This window comes from Gopherus evgoodei, unplaced genomic scaffold (genome assembly GCF_007399415.2).
Source record: "Gopherus evgoodei ecotype Sinaloan lineage unplaced genomic scaffold, rGopEvg1_v1.p scaffold_40_arrow_ctg1, whole genome shotgun sequence".
NCBI lineage: Eukaryota > Metazoa > Chordata > Testudines > Testudinidae > Gopherus > Gopherus evgoodei.
Window position 1 is genome coordinate 776,718 of NW_022060061.1, and position 20,978 is coordinate 797,695.

General features: G+C 45.9%; 1 protein-coding gene across 5 annotated transcripts in view; it reads left to right on the forward strand.

Moving 5' to 3' along the window:
- Nucleotides 1–13,118, forward strand: part of SLC44A2 (solute carrier family 44 member 2) — a 38,636-nt gene extending 25,518 nt beyond the window's left edge. For 3 of the 5 annotated variants that reach the window (XM_030546049.1, XM_030546050.1, XM_030546047.1), the window contains 11 exons: nt 391–490; nt 758–850; nt 1,093–1,180; nt 1,890–2,152; nt 2,281–2,375; nt 3,365–3,468; nt 3,944–4,017; nt 4,601–4,671; nt 4,958–5,046; nt 7,236–7,320; nt 8,260–11,103. In XM_030546049.1, coding sequence (XP_030401909.1) covers nt 391–490; nt 758–850; nt 1,093–1,180; nt 1,890–2,152; nt 2,281–2,375; nt 3,365–3,468; nt 3,944–4,017; nt 4,601–4,671; nt 4,958–5,046; nt 7,236–7,320; nt 8,260–8,381 — 1,184 coding nt within the window. In that variant the 3' untranslated portion in view covers nt 8,382–11,103. The other 2 variants (XM_030546051.1, XM_030546048.1) reach the window with 1 other exon arrangement.
- The last annotated feature ends 7,860 nt before the right edge of the window (nt 13,119–20,978 follow it).

A 20,978-nucleotide genomic window follows, 5' to 3' on the forward strand; every position in this document is an offset into this window, starting at 1 on the left:
GAAGGCCGCCAGTTTTTGTTCCTCTTGCAACCCAGATGCCTGGGAACTGGAAAGAAGGGAAAACTCCTTCAGAAACCAATGTCTAAGGAGGACAATGACGCTGCACAACTGCCTGGTCAATTATTTGGAAAAAAATGTAGCCTGTCCCCTACAGAGAATATCTATGCTCATAGCCTCTATAGAGTTTAAACCCAGTGTATCAGTGATCATGCTACCCCTAACCCAAAGTTGGTGGGTTTCCTTAGGACTCTGTGGAAGAAGAGGTGGTCTCTTCAAGGTGCGCTGCTCTCATATCTAGGGGCCAGCATTGTAGGGTCCTACTACAAAGAAACCGCACGCATCCAGAGCTCTGATCATGGTACGACTCCAGTTTTCCCCTCTCTCTTTCAGTGATTATCCTGTGCATCATGGAGGTGATCATCATCCTGTTACTCATCTTCCTCCGCAAGAGGATCCTCATTGCCATTGCACTCATCAAGGAAGCCAGCAGGTAAGCTTCGTGTGGACTGCTGCAGCCACACGCAATAGCGGGAAGCGGCGAGGACCAATTCTTGCTGGGTCTAACACACAAGCCACGTCTCCCCCTCTGGCCCATGAAAGAGATGGCTGCGCAGTGGCGATTCCAAACCTGTGGTGGGAGGATTGGGGTCTATTGCAAAGCAAGCTGCTGTCTGGATGGTTTGTCCTCCACCTGTTTGGATTTCCCTTGCAATGGGAGGGTTTTTGTTATTTTTACTGACTCTCTCTTCCCTGGCAGGGCTGTTGGTCATATCATGACGTCGCTGGTGTTTCCTCTGTGCACCTTCTTCCTGGTGTGTCTCTGCGTTGCTTACTGGGCCAGCACCGCTGTGTATCCTTCCATCTTCGTCTCTCTTCCACCTCCAAAGAACCCCTGGTGTGGTAGAGGCAGAAATCATACATCCCTCAGAAGGCTAGAAATGTTGTTGTGGGATTATTTACTTACATGTATCCAGTCTCATGATCAGATTAAAAAAAAAAATGTTAAACAGGATGGTAAGAGGTCTGTATGGGACAGATAGAGAACTGGGTCCAGTCTCATAAAGTTGAATCCTCTTAACTGCTTCTTCCCAGTTTCTTATCTACTTCTAATGAGGCTGTCTACAAGGTGTTTAACGATACGTCTAAATGTGATTATGCTGGGCAGACCTGCATACCAGAGGTGAGGGGCTCTCTGAATAGTCACAACTGAACATGTTAGACCTAATAAGATTAGTCTCTTGAGCAGACATATTGTGCAAAAGCCAATTTGGCGGCTACTGTAGCCTCCATCCCTGGAGTACCATATGGGTCCATTTGCTGTGACAATCTCTCGGGCTAGCTAAACTATAACCTCTCCTCTCCTCCCCTCCCCACCCTTTGTTCATATTTACACTCTTCATATCTGTTGATTACTCTCCTCCCCCTCATAATCCTCCTTTAATCATTGTATATGCTTAACCCTGTCCATCTCCAGCCCCTCTTGAGAGTGGGAAATATATATTCCCATTTTCCAGAGGAGAAACTGAGGCACATACTTGGCTGAGGTTGCAAAGGAAGTCCTGTATCTGAGTGAGAATTAGAACTTGGGAGTTCCTGACTCTGTGCCCTGAGCTTAGTTCAAGCCTTTACCCCTCGCCCTTGTGATGTTGAGGCACCAGAGATCTTCACAGTATTCCCAGGGGCTCAGTGAGTAGTGTGTGTAGACAAGTTCTTTTACCCATCTGAAATGCAACTGCTTCTGGGGTTGAACGTGGTGTTTGGGAAATGAAAAATAACTTCCTGGACTCAAACTCCAGAAATGGCTTTTGAGTTGTCGAGAACGACTGTCTATCTTGGTTCTTGTATGGTCCTCATCTCTGCAATATCTAAGCATCTCTTATTTTCTCTAGACATTCAATATGACCAACATCACCAAGCAGTGCCCAGATGCCCGCTGCCTCTTTGCATTCTATGGGGGAGAGACGGCCTACCACAAATACCTCATCATCTTCCAGATCTATAATGCCTTTATGTTCTTCTGGCTGGCCAACTTTGTGATTGCGCTGGGCCAGGTCACGCTAGCTGGAGCCTTTGCTTCCTACTATTGGGCCTTCAAGAAACCTGATGACATGCCGGCTTTCCCCCTCTTCTCCTCCTTCGGCCGGGCACTCAGGTAAGCAGGGGAGCTTTTCCAAAGAGAAGTTTGGGTTTTCTTGATGGCTACAGGAGAAATAACTTAAAAGCAAAAATGCCAAGAAGCTGCATCTAACAAAGGTCCTCTCCTCTTCTTCCCCATGGCAGGTATCACACTGGCTCGTTGGCCTTTGGGTCTCTGATTCTTGCCATTGTCCAGATCATCAGGGTCCTTCTGGAGTATCTGGATCACAAGCTGAAAGGTACCCAGTTGAGGACTGCTTGGGAAAGGGCAGGTGGGGGACAAACGAGGTGAGCAAGGTTTCTCCATGTCGAGTCACAACTCAGAATAATTTGGTCCATGTAAGCCAATGGTATTCCTGCCCTACTTCAAACGTTCCCTTTTCCTTTACCTTTGTATCTGATGCCTGAATGTAAACATAGGTACTGCTCTCTGCTTCCTTCTGAGCCTAGCTGTTCCTAAAGGCTTTCTCTGTCAGACCTCCTCTTCTCTAGATTTTTCTGCCTTTGTGGGCAGAGAGACCTTACATACTCCTCTTGGGTAGGCACTAATCCACTTGGTCTGATTGGCAGTGAGTCAGTAGAATGGCTCTGGACTTCTGTGCAGAATTGCACTTGACACCCTGTTACAGTCCTGGTCTGACTAAATGACTTCAGTGACTGAAATGTGAGCTGTGAATTAAAGTGCAAGAGCCACGCATGAGACCTTCCTCCTGGTATGATTCTCCAGAGCACCCTCTCTGTCCACAGGAGTAGTACAGTCTAGTGGATAGGGCTCTCACTCCAGATGAGAATACTAAAATCCCAGTGCTTCCACTGGCGTGACGGCTGTGGCTAACTGGAATACCCAACCTAAAACTGACATGGGATGCCCAGGATGAAGTGAGGGACTGCTGCTTGCTTCTTCTCTGAGGACGCTTTTGATTGTGGATGGCTAAAAAAGAAAATTGGTTTATGTTTCCTGAAAGTATCTGTGCAAGAGAAGGTAGCTGCCAGCTACATCTGTCAAAGTGATGGTGTTGTGACATAGGGTTAAGCTGAAAGGAGCAAAGAGAAATGGCTGGAGAACTGATATGGGTGGGAACTGTGCACAGGATGGGGGTTGGAGGGGCGTGTTGCAGGGAGCAAGGTGTCTGGTGCTGAGATTTTTGATACTAGAAGAGTTGCTGTTTCAAAGAACAACTTTCTCTTCTGCTCCACACTCTTTCTACTGTGTCTCTTGTGCTTTCAGCTGCTGAGAATAAGTTTGCCAAGTTCCTGCTGGCCTGTCTCAAATGCTGCTTCTGGTGCCTGGAAAAATTTATCAAGTTCCTGAACAGGAATGCATACATCATGGTGAGGACCCCAGTTTAAGAATGCCACCAAATATCCAGTGAATGGGGAAGGTCACAGTACATTTTGAGATTCTCCAGAAGGGACTGCTTCTGAACACTCCTTTCCACCCCATCAATGGCTGGCTTCCCCTAGCTCCATGAAGATCTCATTTAGGTCTTAAGAGGCATTGGCTGTCTTATGTTAGTGACCCAACATCCAGCAGTGTCCACAAGATCAGGAGGTCAGATCTGCCCTGTGTACTAGTGAAAGATGGCACAGGCTTCAGACAGAATGGCCGCTTGACACATTCTTCCCTGGCAGTGTGGTGAAAGGGCAGGGGGTCTCTTTACCCTAATGCGGCTCTGAATGACTAATCTGTACTGCGACAGCTTGGTGACAATCTTTAGGCTTCAGGGCAAAATCTTCTGGAAAAGACCATGACTGCTACGGAGTAACCCCATTTCCTCTCTGTGTCCTCATTTGTGATCCGTCCCAGATTGCCATCTATGGCACCAACTTCTGCACTTCAGCCAAGAATGCATTCTTCCTGCTCATGAGGAACATTATCAGGTAAGAACCTCGAAACTGGTGGAATCCTCCCTCCTCCAAGACTACCCAACAAGGAAATGGCTCCTCTTCCCCAGGGCTACTATTTACCAGGCTTGGCCAGGGTAGCTGACTGAGGGCATGACGTGGGTACAGCCAAATCCATGAAAGCAGCTTGGGATGCCTTGCCACGGACAGACAGGTGACCACAGAAAGATGGGTGACCTGTGGAAGAAGGTGTGTTGGGAATAGAGAATAAGAGGCAGCAGCTAGAGGTAAGAGGACAGGGAGATATTCTAGTCCCACTTGGAAGTAGCCTCTCTGGGGATATGTAAAGGTGGCATTTGTATCTGAAACCATTTAAAAGGCCTGTGTGAACAACTGACTCTCACTGTGGATATCCAAGGTCTGTGTATCTCTCAGATATCAGGTTGGAAATGCATATTGGCTCTAGGTTTGCACAAACCATTGTGTCTTTAGCCTCTTAGCAACTCCTGTCCTGGGTGGTCTTTACCACAGAGGAGCTTGGATGGGCTTTGCCACTTTTACTCCCCCCCACACCCTTCCTTGAGGGTATGGAAAGACATTCACATCTCTCTGTTTTCAGGGTGGCTGTTTTAGATAAAGTCACAGATTTTCTGCTCTTCCTTGGTAAACTCCTCATCGTGGGAAGTGTTGGTAAGTTTGGGATCTCAGCCCTCTTCTGGGGCTTACTTCGGTTAAGCCCCTCCCCCCGAACCCTGTTGTTGTAGAGAGACTGGCGAAAGCTGCATGTCCTTGCATTTTCTCAACCCCTTGCAAATCTCCCCAGCCATTCCGGGAATCAACTTCCTTTCCATAATCCCCCTACTAGATCTCTAAATTCACCTTCCTCCTCCCTCGTCAGCCCCCCATAATGCTGCCCTTTCTTGCTTGTCGCTAGTGCATCTCACAAATATCTCTCTTATGATTTTCTCCTCTCTAGGAATCCTCGCCTTTTTCTTCTTCACCCAGCGGATAGATGTGGTTCAGGGCACTGCACCTACTCTCAATTACTATTGGGTCCCTATCCTGGTGGGTATCTTACTTGCCTTACAATGAATTTAGGTATCAGAGGGGTAGCCGTGTTAGTCTGGATCTGTAAAAAGCAGCAAAGAATCCTGTGGCACCTTATAGACTAACAGACTATACACTAACATCCCACACACAGATGGAATACAAGCTGTCAGGAACAGTAACCCTGATGATGCCACAGCTCAACTGGCTGCTGAGCTCTGTGCCTTTATCCTCACACACAACTATTTCAAATTTGATGACAATATATATCTCCAGATCAGTGGCACCGCTATGGGCACCTGCATGGCCCCACAATATGCCAATATTTTTATGGCGACCTGGAACAACGCTTCCTCAGCTCCTGTCCACTCATGCCCCTTCTCTACCTACGCTACATTGATGACATCTTCATCATCTGGACCCATGGGAAGGAGAATCTGGAAAAATTCCACAATTTCAACAGCTTCCACCCCACCATCAGCCTCAGCCTGGACCAATCTACACGGGAGGTCCACTTCCTAGACACCACGGTGCAAATAAGTGATGGTCACATTAACACCACACTATACCGAAAACCTACCGACCGCTATGCCTACCTTCATGCCTCCAGCTTCCATCCCAGGCACATCACACGATCCATTGTCTACAGCCAAGCACTGAGGTACAACCGCATCTGCTCTAACCCCTCAGACAGAGACCAACTCCTACAAAAGCTCCACCAAGCATTCTCAAAACTACAATACCCGCATGAGGAAATAAGGAAACAGATCAACAGAGCCAGACGTGTACCCAGAAGCCTCCTACTGCAAGACAAACCCAAGAAAGAAACCAACAGGACTCCACTGGCCATCACATACAGTCCCCAGCTAAAACCCCTCCAACGCATCATCACAGACCTACAACCCATCCTGGACAATGATCCCACACTTTCACAGGCCTTGGGTGGCAGGCCAGTCCTTGCCCACAGACAACCTGCCAACCTGAAACATATTCTCACCAGTAACTGCATACCGCACCATAGTAACTCTAGCTCAGGAACCAATCCATGCAACAAACCTCGATGCCAGCTCTGCCCATATATCTACACCAGCGACACCATCACAGGACCTAACCAGATCAGCCACACCATCACTGGTTCATTCACCTGCACGTCCACTAATGTAATATACGCCATCATATGCCAGCAATACCCCTCTGCTATGTACATCGGCCAAACTGGACAATCTCTACAGAAAAGGATAAATGGACACAAATCAGATATTAGGAATGGCAATATATAAAAACCTGTAGGAGAACACTTCAACCTCCCTGGCCACACTATAGCAGATCTTAAGGTGGCCATCCTGCAGCAAAAAAACTTCAGGACCAGACTTCAAAGAGAAACTGCTGAGCTTCAGTTCATCTGCAAATTTGACACCATCAGCTCAGGATTGAACAAAGACTGTGAATGGCTTGCCAACTACAAAACCAGTTTCTCCTCCCTGGGTTTTCACACCTCAACTGCTAGAACAGGGCCTCATCCTCCCTGATTGAACTAACCTTGTTATCTCTAGCTTGCTTGCATGTATATACCTGCCCCTGGAAATTTCCACTACATGCATCTGAGGAAGTGGGTATTCACCCACGAAAGCTCATGCTCCAAAACGTGTTAGTCTATAAGGTGCCACAGGATTCTTTGCTGCTTTTAATGAATTGTAGGGACGTTAGCCCTTCTCCAGAACATATGCAGCTTGAGAGGGAAAGCTTCCCCTACTCACTGTCCTCAAGGAGTCCCTCTTTGTAAAAGAAGGAGAGCTCGTTCTCAGTTTCCCATTCAAACCGTGGGTTCTCTGCGGAGTCAGCCAATTAATGCAGAAGCACATCTCCCTATAGGCACTTCCAGGCAGCTGCACTGAGCCAAGTCTGGCCAGCTTCCATTCACTGGTGCTACTGTGCCTCCATGTGCCTGAATCAGGTTGAGCAGGGCCATTTCTCTTTTCCTTTGGAAACGGACGGAAGGGGGAACCGTGAGTGGAGTTCAGCAGGTCTTTTCTCTCTTTCATGGGACCTTCTGCAGCATCTTGCTCTCCATACTGGTATCAGGTTATAGATTTCAAGACCAGAAGGGATCATGGTGATCATCTAGTCTGACCTCCTAACACAGGGCAGAGAATTGCCCCAAAATAATTAGGTTCAGCATTGAGGTGACAATCTGGTTTCTCTTACAGACTCTGGTCGTGGGCTCCTATCTCATTGCACATGGATTCTTCAGCGTCTATGCCATGTGTGTGGACACCCTCTTCCTTTGCTTCTGTAAGTAACTGGGCCGTATGGGTTTTGGTGCTCAGTTGAATATTACTTTGTACTACTTTGTGGCTACATCTCTGTCACCCCAGAGGGCTGGCCTGTGGAACTGTTCTGTTGTGTTTGGCTCAGGCAACCTTTCTTTGACTACTTGTCACTTCATAGTTTGCTTCTGCTCTACTGAACTACTTCCACCGACATGGCTTCTGCTTATAAAAGAGAGCAGCACACCACAAAGGGACACTCCAGTCTCCATCCTCCCTGTTAGCAAGAATTGAGGTGTCATACTTTTTTCCTTAGTCTAGGGCTTCCCCATACTTCTCATTGCTATTAAAGGCTGTTATGGGCCCTCGCAAACCTCCAGCTTTCCTCTGCTTTCTGCATCACAGCTCCATTAATCTCAAACGCTGCCTCTTGTGCATGGGCTGCAATGGGAAGGATGAGCCCAGGGCTTAGAGCACTTGGGCAAATCTTTCAAAAATGCCAAAGGATTTAGAAGTACAAGTCTTCAAAATCTCTCCCGAAGAGCTGTGTACAAAAATGCGCATGCACCAACTTGGCATCAGTGATTTAAAACCCTGAATAAAATGAGATGATGGAAGAACCCCTGAAAGCTAACTCCTATCATTTCTAAAACGGCCTCTCCCTGTTCAGCACCCCCAAAACCACTCTAACAAGCAGCTTCTGTACACCATGCTTGGTAGCAATAGAAATTTGTAGCCTAAAATTAGACTCTCTGTCATCTGTTTTAGTCTCTCTAAATTTCTTGGTGCTTTGATCTTGGTGGTGGAATCTAACTGCAACTAACTTCAGTTTTTTCCTTTTTTTTTCCTCTCCCTCTGTCGTTCTTCTCTCTTGTTTTTGCTATGCTGCTCTCCTTGCTCCTCCACTTCTTCTCATGCCTCCTTTCCGTGGCCACTTCCTTCATCTTCCTGGGGTTGCAAAAAGGTGAAGACCTGGAGAGGAATGATGGATCTCCTGAGCAACCTTACTACATGTCCCCCGAGCTGAGTGAAATCCTGCTGAAGGGGAGCCTAGAATCATCCAAAAGTGCTGATAGCCAAGGATAGGGCTCAACTTTCTGAGCAGGGAGGGCACGCACATGTGGGTGTCTTGTAGAAGACTTGTGCTCACCCAGACAATCTGTAACTGTGTGGCATTCTTCCAAGGCTCCACCCTGGTGGTGCATGATTTTCAGCTGCTTGTCTTTGGAATTCTTGAGGGTAGAGGGGGTTTTGATTTTGGAAGGACAGTGCAAGTGGGTGAATGCTGTATCAAATCCATGTTCCTTCCCCCTAACTAATATCCTTGTACCAAAATGGGTGGAACTGTAATTGGGACTCTTATGCATTTGACATAATCATCTCCTAGAATGAAGCTCGAGTCGCACCTGTCCATTGATGCATGATAGCTAACATTTTGCTAACCTAAGCAATGAGACTCTTGCCTCCACAGAAGCCAAAGTTGGGTTTATATATACACAGGATAGTGTATATCTCACTCATTAAAAAAATTACTTTGCATCCTCCTCTACTCTCAATTGCCTATAATGAAAGGGGCATTATCACTACTTCTGGAATGTCCCTTAAAAGTTGACTGACTTTTGCTCTGTCCTGTTCTATGCTCTATTTGTGGGGAAGCTGTTTCTCTTTGCAGTTGGTGAGATGCTAATTTGTAGAATGATCAAGAAGTTTACAGCTGCCCATATGTCAATCTGTTCTGGATGCAACTATATTTTCCTCTTTATTGCTTAGCCCCAAGCTAGCTGCAAAGAGAAATTAACCATTTTTCTCACTACTATTTCTATGCAAAATGTAGCTGGCAGATCTGAAGTTTTCTTTACTAGGTCGCATATGCTTCACTTTCAGATCTGTTGTTGTGTCCATGAGGGTCCTGGAAACCTTTGTGTCCCAAAATGGAATTCGCTCTGTTTAAAGTAGGAAACTTGTAGTTGCTGTTTTCTCACACTGACTCTTCAGAGAGGTTATTTTTGGGGAATGAACAAGTTGGCAGGAATTTTTTTAATATAATTTTTTTAAAGTTGAAAAATCTAATTGATCTTTTCACTCGTATGCACAGCTTGACTTGTATAGAATTCTTTCAGTCTGTCTCCCACTTCCTGGCTGGCTACTCGCTTAACTAGTACCTAAATGGAAGATGGCAGAGCTTTGTGGTAACCGGCTTACAGAACTCTGCTCAATCCTGAGGTAGTTCAGATGATGATTGTCCCATTTTTCCATGAGAGAGAAGATGGAGGGGGTAAAGCAGCTTTCCAGGGTTATAGCCTCCAGGTGTTTCAAATAAGATCCTGGCACCTTCTTAGCTCACAGCCCAGTGCAGTCAGGACAGTTGGGTAGAAAATAACTGAAGCTGAGCTACACAGAAAGGGACTCCCTAAATAGGTACTATGATTTCCTTTTAGCCACGAGACCATCCATCAAGTCTAGATGCCACAAGACTCTGTGATTATGTACCCAGTGTTAATGACTGGAAGAGCAAGAGAAAATGGCAGATATTACATTTGGGAGGTGTTGCAGCATGATGGTGGACAGAAATAGTACAACTGAATCTAGAGAGGTTTGACAGATGGCCAGTTTTTAAAGTTTTCGGCATCTAAACATATGCCCGCAAACACCCGATGGAGCTTCACCTTATTTTCTCCTTACTATATCAAGGACCAGAAGGATGTTGTGTGGGGTTTGTTGCCTTATTTTGATTGATTTAGGAAGGGTCTCTTCCTTGAGGACTCAATTCTGCAAACACTGCCAAATCTTGCATTACAAATTCCCATCCAAATAAGGTTCCCATATTTTGAGTCTTATCCTTTTAGGAAAAAGTTGTTGGGTTTTGATGCTCATGCCCTCATCACTATGCCATCAACCTCAAAATATTCCAGGACTGTTTCACTAAGCTATGAAGCTGATAGTCTCTGTGATTTTTGGCTGTTATTCTCCTATGACTCTTGCTGGAGCTGCTGCTGTGCTTTGAACAGCTAGCGACTGAACAATATATTCTGTGCCAGGGACATGCCTAATTATTACGTATATACTGTATGTTGACAAGGGTATTGTACACTAGGTGAACTGTGCCAAACAAATAACAAGTGACTTGCTTTACAATCAAGTCATGAGCAGTTACGCTATACTGAAGAACAATGAGTGAGTACTCTTGCCACACTATCCTGAAGTAATAGTAATCTCTGTATTTCCAGGCAATGGCAGTATTGAGGAACCTGTTCTGTTCATATAGGAGGAACCCCTATCTTAGCTGGTTTGTAACCTAACACTTTAGACCCCCTGCTCCTTCCAAATAGATGTTGATAAACAGCCTCCCTTCAGGAGTCCAATACTCTGGCTTTAAAATGGGAGTGGTACAAGTGTGTAATTGTGACTTTTACATTTGGAAGCTGCATCCATCAAGGGCTTTAGAAGACAGACAGACAGAATACACATACCTGCACTGCCTGTGAGAAGCAGAAGGGCATCCATGTCTCAACTGGGTATTTAATGGATGAGTATTACATCTGTTCTTTTAGCACTAGTCTGTCTCTAGACTCCTTAACTGCACCGTCTATGACCATCACAGGAACCACAGCAACTTTCCCCAGCATCCAACTCAGTCTGAATTGTGAAAAGTTTGTGCATGTAGATGTGAGAGCGCCTGCTGTTTAAATGGCACTGAAAACAAATTTATTCCTACGGGGCTTGGCAAGCCCAGTAACTGGTTCTAGTCTGAGGTGTTTACAACCCTGCAGTACTTAAGCTCTGATTTTTAACCCCTGCTCCTTCCCCCCTGTAGTGGAAGACCTGGAACGTAACGATGGTTCATCTGAAAAGCCTTACTTCATGTCGTCTGACCTGAAAAAACTTCTGAACAAGACAAACAAAGGTCACTTGGATGCATAGCAGCCTCCTCTTTCCTCACTGCTCTCTTCACTTCTATTTGTCCCTTCCCAGTTTCCATTTCAGGAGCAAAGCTGCATGGATAACATATAGCATTAAGTGCTATTAGTCCAATATTTAAACTTTGTTAGTACTTTGTGAACTGCAGTATCCTTTACTCAAATTATGATGGACGGCTTTGGCTGTCAGCCTTTGCATTGGCCACAAGCTTGTCCAGAGCAGTGGAAATTTTTTCTGGAGAGCATTTTGCTGGATTTTCCTTCCTCAGATCGAGAGAAGGGATTAGTGTCAATAGTTCTATGTGAGATTGTTAGGCAATGCTAAGTAAAAACTTAGCCCACAGCCCTAGTAGACAGGTATTCACTACTGCAGAACCCAACACTCCTGAACCAACAAAGTTCCAGTAGAGAGATGAAGAAGTGAATTGGTCAGTTTACAGCTGAGGCCCACTGATATAAGGTTAATTTGCCCTGTCTTTGTCCATCTCCATCTATTCCAGAGACTGAATTCAGTCTACAAGTGTGAAGCCAGCACCAATCGCAGATTCACAGACACCAAATGAATTTTAAAATAAAACTACTAAGTCTGTTTCACCAGTAAAGCTATACCATGACCTCCTCCTTTAACTTGCTAGAACATCACTAACGTACTTGACTGCACTCAGATACTACCATGCTGGACACATTAAATACGGTTGAGGAATGCACCCACTAATGCCTTGTCTTCATGGATGATGGCAGGGACGGAAGAGAAAGCTGCAGTGTTAATCAAGCTGTAGAACTTGAACAGCAGAGGATGCAAAATACTCAGAGAAGCACTTGGTAGGGAGCGTGCATGTCTGGATAGTCATTAGTATTACTGATGAAAGCTGTATGTATTTGTTTTGTCTCTAGTGAGATTGACAGCCCAGGAGTGTGCTGCTTCTGTACCTTTAACTTGTTTGGTTTATTGGAAAAATCCAGCATTATATGCAAAAACCCATTTGAATGCACGGGAAAGAGAGAATGTTCACTGTTGCTTTATATATAATGTGTATATATAAAAACGAGCTGGCTAATGTAAAAATATTGTTAACTGTGGTGAAAGAAACCAAAGGGTCAAACAAACTTGCCTCACAGTTTCGAAAGCCACTGTATTCTGTGAGCTCTACCATCTGATGGGTGCTCCTGCTGGGAAGTTCCAGTCCAAGGGCAGCTTCCACCTAGAGAAACACCAGCAATGTGTGTGAGAGAAAAAGTGAGACCGGAATGCCACTGAATATTAGAAAGCCCAGTGTTGCAAATTAAGTTATCAGGCACGTTAAGAATCACTGTAGTTTCCTTTAAATGGTCGTCATCTCTGACTGTCCCCAATGTTGGCAAAACTGATGATGTACCACAGGTGCAGCCGCAGAGTAGACAGGTCTCCGTTTTTGTTTTTTTTACCAGTGAGCAGGGCTGGCCAAGATGGTGGGGAAAAGGACAGGTCTCAGGCTGCACTAGGGCATCCACCGTTGCTACTGCTAGCTGTAAATTACACGTTCTGTTTTAACTAGTGTAGATGGGGCCTTCTTGGGGATAGGAAAGGTGGCCAACCTCATGACTTCATTTATTATTTGTAATCTGCTTAAACTGCAGTGGGGCTATTTGGATGGTTTACAGCTTCCAAATGATGCAGGAGCCCAGAGGTGCAAAGAGGCATTGTGAGGTTATCTGGACTCTTTTTTTTTTATTTTTTAAACAAAACGGAGTTCTTTATTTCAAATATTTTAATTTGGCCAGTTAATTGTAACATTTAATTTGTACTAAAGGTTATAGTTTACTTTTTTTATACCTATTTCTAGTAACCTTTTGATCCTGTAGTATTTTTTGTAAGATATGAGAATTGTTTTATATCTAAAATATTAAAGGGTTTTTTGGTTTTGTACATTTTGTTTTTATTAGTTGTACCCATGAGCTCCAGTACTGTTGTTGGTCAATATTGCTTCTTCCGTTCAACAGAGATCTCAGATACTGGTATAGCCCCTTAGCCATAAAGTCACACCAGACTGAAGCATAGCATAGATGATCTCATTACAGCAGTACACTTGTTTTTTATTTTTATATATATATATATATAAAACTTTTCTTAAGTTTTCTTTCTCTCCAGTGGATGATCAGCTTTGCATGTTTGAAAGGTTGGTAGTTTATAATGCAAACGAGTTACCTTTGGACATTTTGCTTTAGTTTTAAATATGACCAAGTTGCTGAGTTTTGAGGCAGCTCTAGCTACTCTTCTAAACCACCCTGTAATGGAAAAGACTCACCTGCTGTTGTCAAGTTGCTATTGATTTAATACTTAGAACTTTACAAGTTCAAAGCACTTGTCAAACGCATTAATCCTCCCACAGTCCTGTTGGGCAGGTATTATCCCCACTTTACCATTGGGAAAACTGTGGCAGAGATGTGCTCTGACCTTGCCCAAAGCTTCCACTGGGAGTTGGTATCAGAACTTTGGATTGGAACTTAGGAGTCTCTTATTCCTAGAACTGTCCTTTGGACCACTGGGTCTCAGAAGCAGCATCTACATTAGGAAGCTGATCTGTTGCTGACAATAGCAGGGGATAACCACTCCCCTTGAACTGGTGTGGGAAAAGCTCTGCTAGTGTAGATAGGACAAATTACTCTTCAACACTGTTATAAGAAAATATGACTGAGACTTGCCAGATCACTGACCAAAAAACCAAAACAGCCCCCAAAAAACCTTCCAGAACACTGTACTGCATACACTGTTCTCCCTCTGCAGAAAGGATGAGAGAAATAAGTAATATCTGTTGTTAGTTAGTTAGTTTAACTTCTGTGCCAGGGAAGATAATGGAGCAGGTAATCAAAGAAATCATCTGCAAACACTTGGAAGGTAGTAAGGTGATAGGGAATAGCCAGCATGGATTTGTAAAGAACAAATCGTGTCAAACTAATCTGATAGCGTTCTTTGATAGGATAACGAGCCTTGTGGATAAGGGAGAAGCGGTGGATGTGATATACCTAGACTTTAGTAAGGCTTTTGATACAGTCTCGCATGATATTCTTATAGATAAACTAGGAAAGTACAATTTAGATGGGGCTACTATAAGGTGGGTGCATAACTGGCTGGATAACCGTACTCAGAGAGTAGTTGTTAATGGCTCCCAATCCTGCTGGAAAGATATAACAAGTGGGGTTCCGCAGGGGTCTGTTTTGGGACCGGCTCTGTTCAATATCTTCATCAACGATTTAGATGTTGGCATAGAAAGTACGCTTATTAAGTTTGCGGACGATACCAAACTGGGAGGGATTGCAACTGCTTTGGAGGACAGGGTCAAAATTCAAAATGATCTGGACAAATTGGAGAAATGGTCTGAGGTAAACAGGATGAAGTTCAATAAAGATAAATGCAAAGTGCTTCACCTAGGAAGGAACAATCAGTTTCACACATACAAAATGGGAAGAGACTGTCTAGGAAGGAGTATGGAAGAAAGAGATCTAGGGGTCATAGTAGACCACAAGCTTAATATGAGTCAACAGTGTGATACTGTTGCAAAAAAAGCAAACATGATTCTGGGATGCATTAACAGGTGTGTTGTAAACAAGACACGAGAAGTCATTCTTCCCCTTTACTCTGCTCTGGTTAGGCCTCAACTGGAGTATTGTGTCCAGTTCTGGGCACCGCATTTCAAGAAAGATGTGGAGAAATTGGAGAGGGTCCAGAGAAGAGCAACAAGAATGATTAAAGGTCTTGAGAACATGACCTATGAAGGAGGGCTGAAGGAATTGGGTTTGTTTAGTTTGGAAAAGAGAAGACTGAGAGGGGACATGATAGCAGTTTTCAAGTATCTAAAAGGGTGTCATCAGGAGGAGGGAGAAAACTTGTTCACCTTAGCCTCCAATGATAGAACAAGAGGCAATGGGCTTAAACTGCAGCAAAGGAGATTTAGGTTGGACATTAGGAAAAAGTTCCTAACTGTCAGGGTAGTTAGACACTGGAATAGATTGCCTAGGGAAGTTGTAGAATCTCCATCTCTGGAGATATTTAAGAGTAGGTTAGATAAATGTCTATTGGGGATGGTCTGGACAGTATTTGGTCCTGCCATGAGGGCAGGGGACTGGACTCGATGACCTCTCGAGGTCCCTTCCAGTCCTAGAGTCTATGAGTCTGTCACGTGATTTGTTCTGTCACTTAACTTACTGCTGGAAGGTGCTCAGATGCCACAGGTGCCGTACAGGAACCTATATAGAAGGGGGGGGGGGGCGACCCACCTGAGCATGGTAAGCAGGAGTTGCCCCTGTCAATGACTCATTGACTGAACTTCACCTCTTTGAAACAACTACAGCCTGTTACATAGATAATTAGTGTGCTGTGGAGTCAAGTCTCCAAACCTGGCATCATCTACCTGTCTCCTACAGCATGGCTTTGCCTGACAGCTAGTAATCCATTCAATGGGGCTATAGAGACCAAAAACATCCACAGAAACCAGACTAGAGGATTTCTAACTCTACCCTTACATAAACTCCTGGTGACTTCTTTAGAATCCCCTTCCCATTTTAAAATATAACCCTGTGTGAACTTCATATGCCCTGTTACACATCATATATTCACAGTGCCACTTTTTTTCAACTAATCATAAAGATAGGGTGACCAACTGCATTTCTAGGAAATAAAAGGCAATTGCTCCTTAAAAACCAGCTTTTCTCCTCCTTCATCCCCAATGTTTTATTCATGGCACAAAATCCTAGATTTACAGCGCATGATCCTTTGCATGATTTTTGCCTGAAAACAGACTATCTGATCAAATGCTGCTTACCGGAGATGGGCTGTGGGACAGTAAGCACCAGATACAGGCTGTTCAAAAGGACAGGATGGATGGTCACCTAGGTAAGAGAACAGGAGTGGTTATCAAAACTAAACTACAGATTTGATTTACTGGAATCCCATGGAAAATGTTTGCAAAATGTTTTGTGCAAGATTATTCTGCTCGTCTATTGCTCTTTTTCATCTCTTCCACAGTCTTTTGTGTTGTTTTTACTGCTAGGGATATTTGCATGAGGACAGGCTCTGTGGGTGGTCTATTTCTGCTGCTGCTTTCTCCAGCTCAACTGCTAATTATTTTTCTAATAGAATCATCTTGGTTGCTGTAGAAATAAAGTTCTAAAATAGCAGATGCCCAGGAGGACCAACAGCAAAGGGGATTTCAGGGTTTCTGTTCTTAGGATATTTTTCTTATAAGGTGGCTCATTTTAAGTCATTATGGAAAGATTTGTATTTTCAGGCATACAGGAGTTGATGAGGAAGCATAGTTCCAGCAGAAACTGTTGCTTTGGATGTATTCTGCAGACTCAGTTGTGGTCTAAGAAACTATGGAATGTAAGGAACAGGATGGGGAGGAAGTCCTAGTTAAATTCCCTAATGGAAATCAGATCGAATACCAGACAGCAGCCCTCTCTCTGCCTTCATAGTCTTGATACAATTGTAATGTAGCCTCTTCCCCCTTTTTAAAGATGACAACTACACCTACACTATACTATAATGAGCATGCTTCTTTATTCATCCCAGTGAACTAGATAAACATTGGAGGGGTCCTGCCTTCTGCAGCAAAGGGACATACATATCTTTTATTAAGGAGCTGTTCAGAATATGAATGTTGTCACTGAATCACTCAGACTGGAAAGACAGTCTAGTTCATTTACACATGCACACCGTGTGGCAGGATGCTAATGCCCCAAAATAAACTCCAGTGATTGATTATTATGCTATGACTTGGTGATTCTCACTATCTCCTTATAGGAGCCTGTTTCTGTTACTCAATTGACTGTGTGATTAGAAGCTTTTTTCCCTACCTACCTGAGCTGCATCTTAAAGCCATAACTGCTCATCTTATCTTTAAGAATAACTATCCCTGACTGCCTTTAAAATACCTCTTTACATCCCTGTAAACCACTCATGTTCCACTTCCTTCCCTGGATCCTTCAGGGCTGCTCCTGCAATGGTATTTTGCCTGTACAAAGACTGCAGGATTGGCCCCTCTATGTTGTTGTGATAACTGTCCCTTCCTTTGATTTCCCAAAGATGCTCACTCTATGCACAGGGGCCTTTTAGGCAAAATAAAATAAAAACCAACAACCTTGGGTGGGGATGTATGTATATATTTCCAATGTATATGTGATATTCCGCTATATCGATGTCAGCATTCCAACCACAGATAAAGTGCCTATTTGGACTGGAGCTTGGCTTTCCTCCGAGTGGATCATTCTGATTTGTGTGGCTAATCCTTAGCCAGATTACACTGTCATGACAAATAGTCTACTGAAATCTCTTCACTACTTTCATTTCTCCTCTTTCTGATAAGGTAGGTGAACAAATCAGCATTGCTGTCATAACAGTAACATTCTACCACATGCAGAAGGGTGTTTGACTGAATTCCACCAAATGTCCACATTTTCACTGTGGGAAAGGGAGGACACAGCAAGACCAAGGCCTGGACCAAAGAAAATATAGGAGAGAGAGAATCAGACTCCCTGGCCTTATCCAAACAGGTAATTTTAGGGAGTTCCTCCACCATTGATCCAACCCTGATGCTAGCAGCATAGGGAGCACTTGTGTGGATGAGCTTCTTTGTGTCTTTACTAATGAGCAGTCTAGACTGCTGAGGTAGGTGACAGTGGTAAAAATGCTGTCTAGCAGTCTACATATTATACCCTTTATCTAGCTGGCATGGCTAAAAACTGTAAAGATGCAGTGGCATGGGCTGTACAAGCCCACCTGGGATCTTGATTACATTATGTTGCTAGCCTGCACTGAGGCCCATGATGCTACAGTTTTGCTATTACTTTGAGTTGTGCCAACTAGGTTAAAGCTAGTACAGGTATGCCTACCCGAGCTGCAATTGCACCTCTGACTGCACTGTAGACGTACCCTGAATCCGGATCAAAGACTGGGACTCCAAGGTTGCTAATAGCCATCACTGGCTGTTGTTTCTTGACATTTTAAGAAGACATTAGCACTCATCCCCAGGAACTTGGGTCACTCAGCTGCTTATCAAAAATCATCCTAAAGAGTTACAAATAAATCTTGGTGAATTTCTAGACACTTCCACAATATTTTCCACAAATGGTGCAACATTTTCTTCTTCCCTACAGTTACAGCCTCCCTTTCACTGTGATACTTTGACTTAGCAAATGCAAAGAACCAAAACCAAAAAGTCTCCTATGGTAGCACCACTGTAGCCAAAAGGCACTGACTACCTTCTTCTCCATTGTCAACTTGCCAACCGTCTGAAACTTGCTCCAAGTGAAATGTACAGAATTTTAGAAGCCACAATGCACCCAAGCATAATATTGGCTCTTGCTTGGAAGCTGATTGAAATGGCTTGTTTGGCAAGTTCATGAGACTAGCAAAGCAGGGACTTGATTCTGCAATCCTCACATGACTTTGATGGACTGAGTGAGCAGTGCAGAATTGGTCACCTGACCCCTTCAAGTCTGGAGCAAAGAGCACTCAGACTCCATTTGTTCATGGGTGGGCGCCCATCTGTGGGCAGCGCTGGAGAAGGATGTTACCACTTCTCCCCTCCTGCCCAAGCCTCCACCCTGAAGGATGGAGAATGGTAACAAGACAAGAGAGCATTGGAGAAATTGGCAAGTGTTTCCATATTTCCAGCTTGGAAATACAGTCATCCAGGCTCAAAGAGGGCAGGGGGAGCTAAGTCCTGACAGGTGAGCCTTCTGCATTGTGCTGAGGGTAAGAGCCACACACATGCATGGACACATATGCAGAGAATGATAAGCTCTGAACCCTTCCATACCCCACCTCATAAAAGATGTGAGATGAGCAGCCACCCAGTGATTCTTCCCATGCTCCGTTCATGACAGGATGGACAACAGCTGCAAGGCTCCCCACAATCCTTTCTGCTCACAGCTCATGCTTCAGGCAGTCACCTGCAGGGGTCAGGGAGAGATTCTCCAACACCCCCATCTAGTCTGTATTTGTATTTTGTTTGTTTCTTTTCTCAGAAACATCAGTGATGGCTAGTTGGCTGGTTCTTGTTCACATCATACTCAGAGTCTAACTGAGTGCTAGATGCAGATTTCAGAAGAATTTTCCCCCAGGTCAGATTGGCAGTGACCTTTGGGGTTTTTTGTCCTCCTCTGTGGCTTGGGCTGTGGACTGCTTGCCAGGATCATCTGGGTATATCTCAGTTAATCAGTTTCCTACCACAGCAAGGGTCTTAGGCACTGGGGCACCTCACTCCCTCCTCCTATTCTCTTCCTGTGGCACATGACTGGTTTGTCTCCTGAGGACTGTAATACCCTCAGGGTAGCTGCCCCCCCACCCCTTTCCCCTCAAGGCATGTGCCTCACACTGTCCCCAAACAACCCATTCCCCTCACAGCAGCAGCTCCCCCCTTTCCCCTCAGAGCAGCTGTGTTCTGCCCCCCTACCTTCAGGAAAAAACCCCAACACCCCTTCCCCTCAGAGCAGCTGTGTCCTGCCCCCCTTCTCCACAGGACAACCCCCCGACACCCCTTTCCCTCAGAGCAGCTGTGTCCTGCCCCCCTTCTCCTCAGGACAACCCCCCGACACCCCTTCCCCTCAGATCAGCTGTGTCCTGCCCCCCTTCTCCTCAGGACAACCCCCCGACACCCCTTTCCCCTCAGAGCAGCTGTGTCCTGCCCCCCTACTCCTCAGGACAACCCCCCGACACCCCTTCCCCTCAGAGCAGCTGTGTCCTGCCCCCCTTCTCCTCAGGACAACCCCCCGACACCCCTTCCCCTCAGAGCAGCTGTGTCCTGCCCCCCTTCTCCTCAGGACAACCCCCCGACACCCCTTCCCCTCAGAGCAGCTGTGTCCTGCCCCCTTCTCCTCAGGACAACCCCCCGACACCCCTTCCCCTCAGAGCAGCTGTGTCCTACCCCCCTTCTCAGGACAACCCCCCGACACCCCTTCCCCTCAGAGCAGCTGTGTCCTGCCCCCCTTCTCCTCAGGACAACCCCCCGACACCCCTTCCCCTCAGAGCAGCTGTGTCCTGCCCCCTTCTCCTCAGGACAACCCCCGACACCCCTTTCCCCTCAGAGCAGCTGTGTCCTGCCCCCCTTCTCCTCAGGACAACCCCCCGACACCCCTTCCCCTCAGAGCAGCTGTGTCCTGCCCCCTTCTCCTCAGGACAACCCCCCGACACCCCTTTCCCCTCAGAGCAGCTGTGTCCTGCCCCCCTTCTCCTCAGGACAACCCCCCGACACCCCTTTCCCCTCAGAGCAGCTGTGTCCTGCCCCCCTTCTCCTCAGGACAACCCCCCGACACCCCTTTCCCCTCAGAGCAGCTGTGTCCTCCCCCCTTCTCCTCAGGACAACCCCCCGACACCCCTTCCCCTCAGAGCAGCTGTGTCCTGCCCCCCTTCTCCTCAGGACAACCCCCCCGACACCCCTTCCCCTCAGAGCAGCTGTGTCCTGCCCCCCTTCTCCTCAGGACAACCCCCCGACACCCCTTCCCCTCAGAGCAGCTGTGTCCTGCCCCCCTTCTCCTCAGGACAACCCCCCGACACCCCTTTCCCTCAGAGCAGCTGTGTCCTGCCCCCCTTCTCCTCAGGACAACCCCCCGACACCCCTTTCCCCTCAGAGCAGCTGTGTCCTGCCCCCCTTCTCCTCAGGACAACCCCCCGACACCCCTTCCCCTCAGAGCAGCTGTGTCCTGCCCCCCTTCTCCTCAGGACAACCCCCCGACACCCCTTCCCCTCAGAGCAGCTGTGTCCTGCCCCCCTTCTCCTCAGGACAACCCC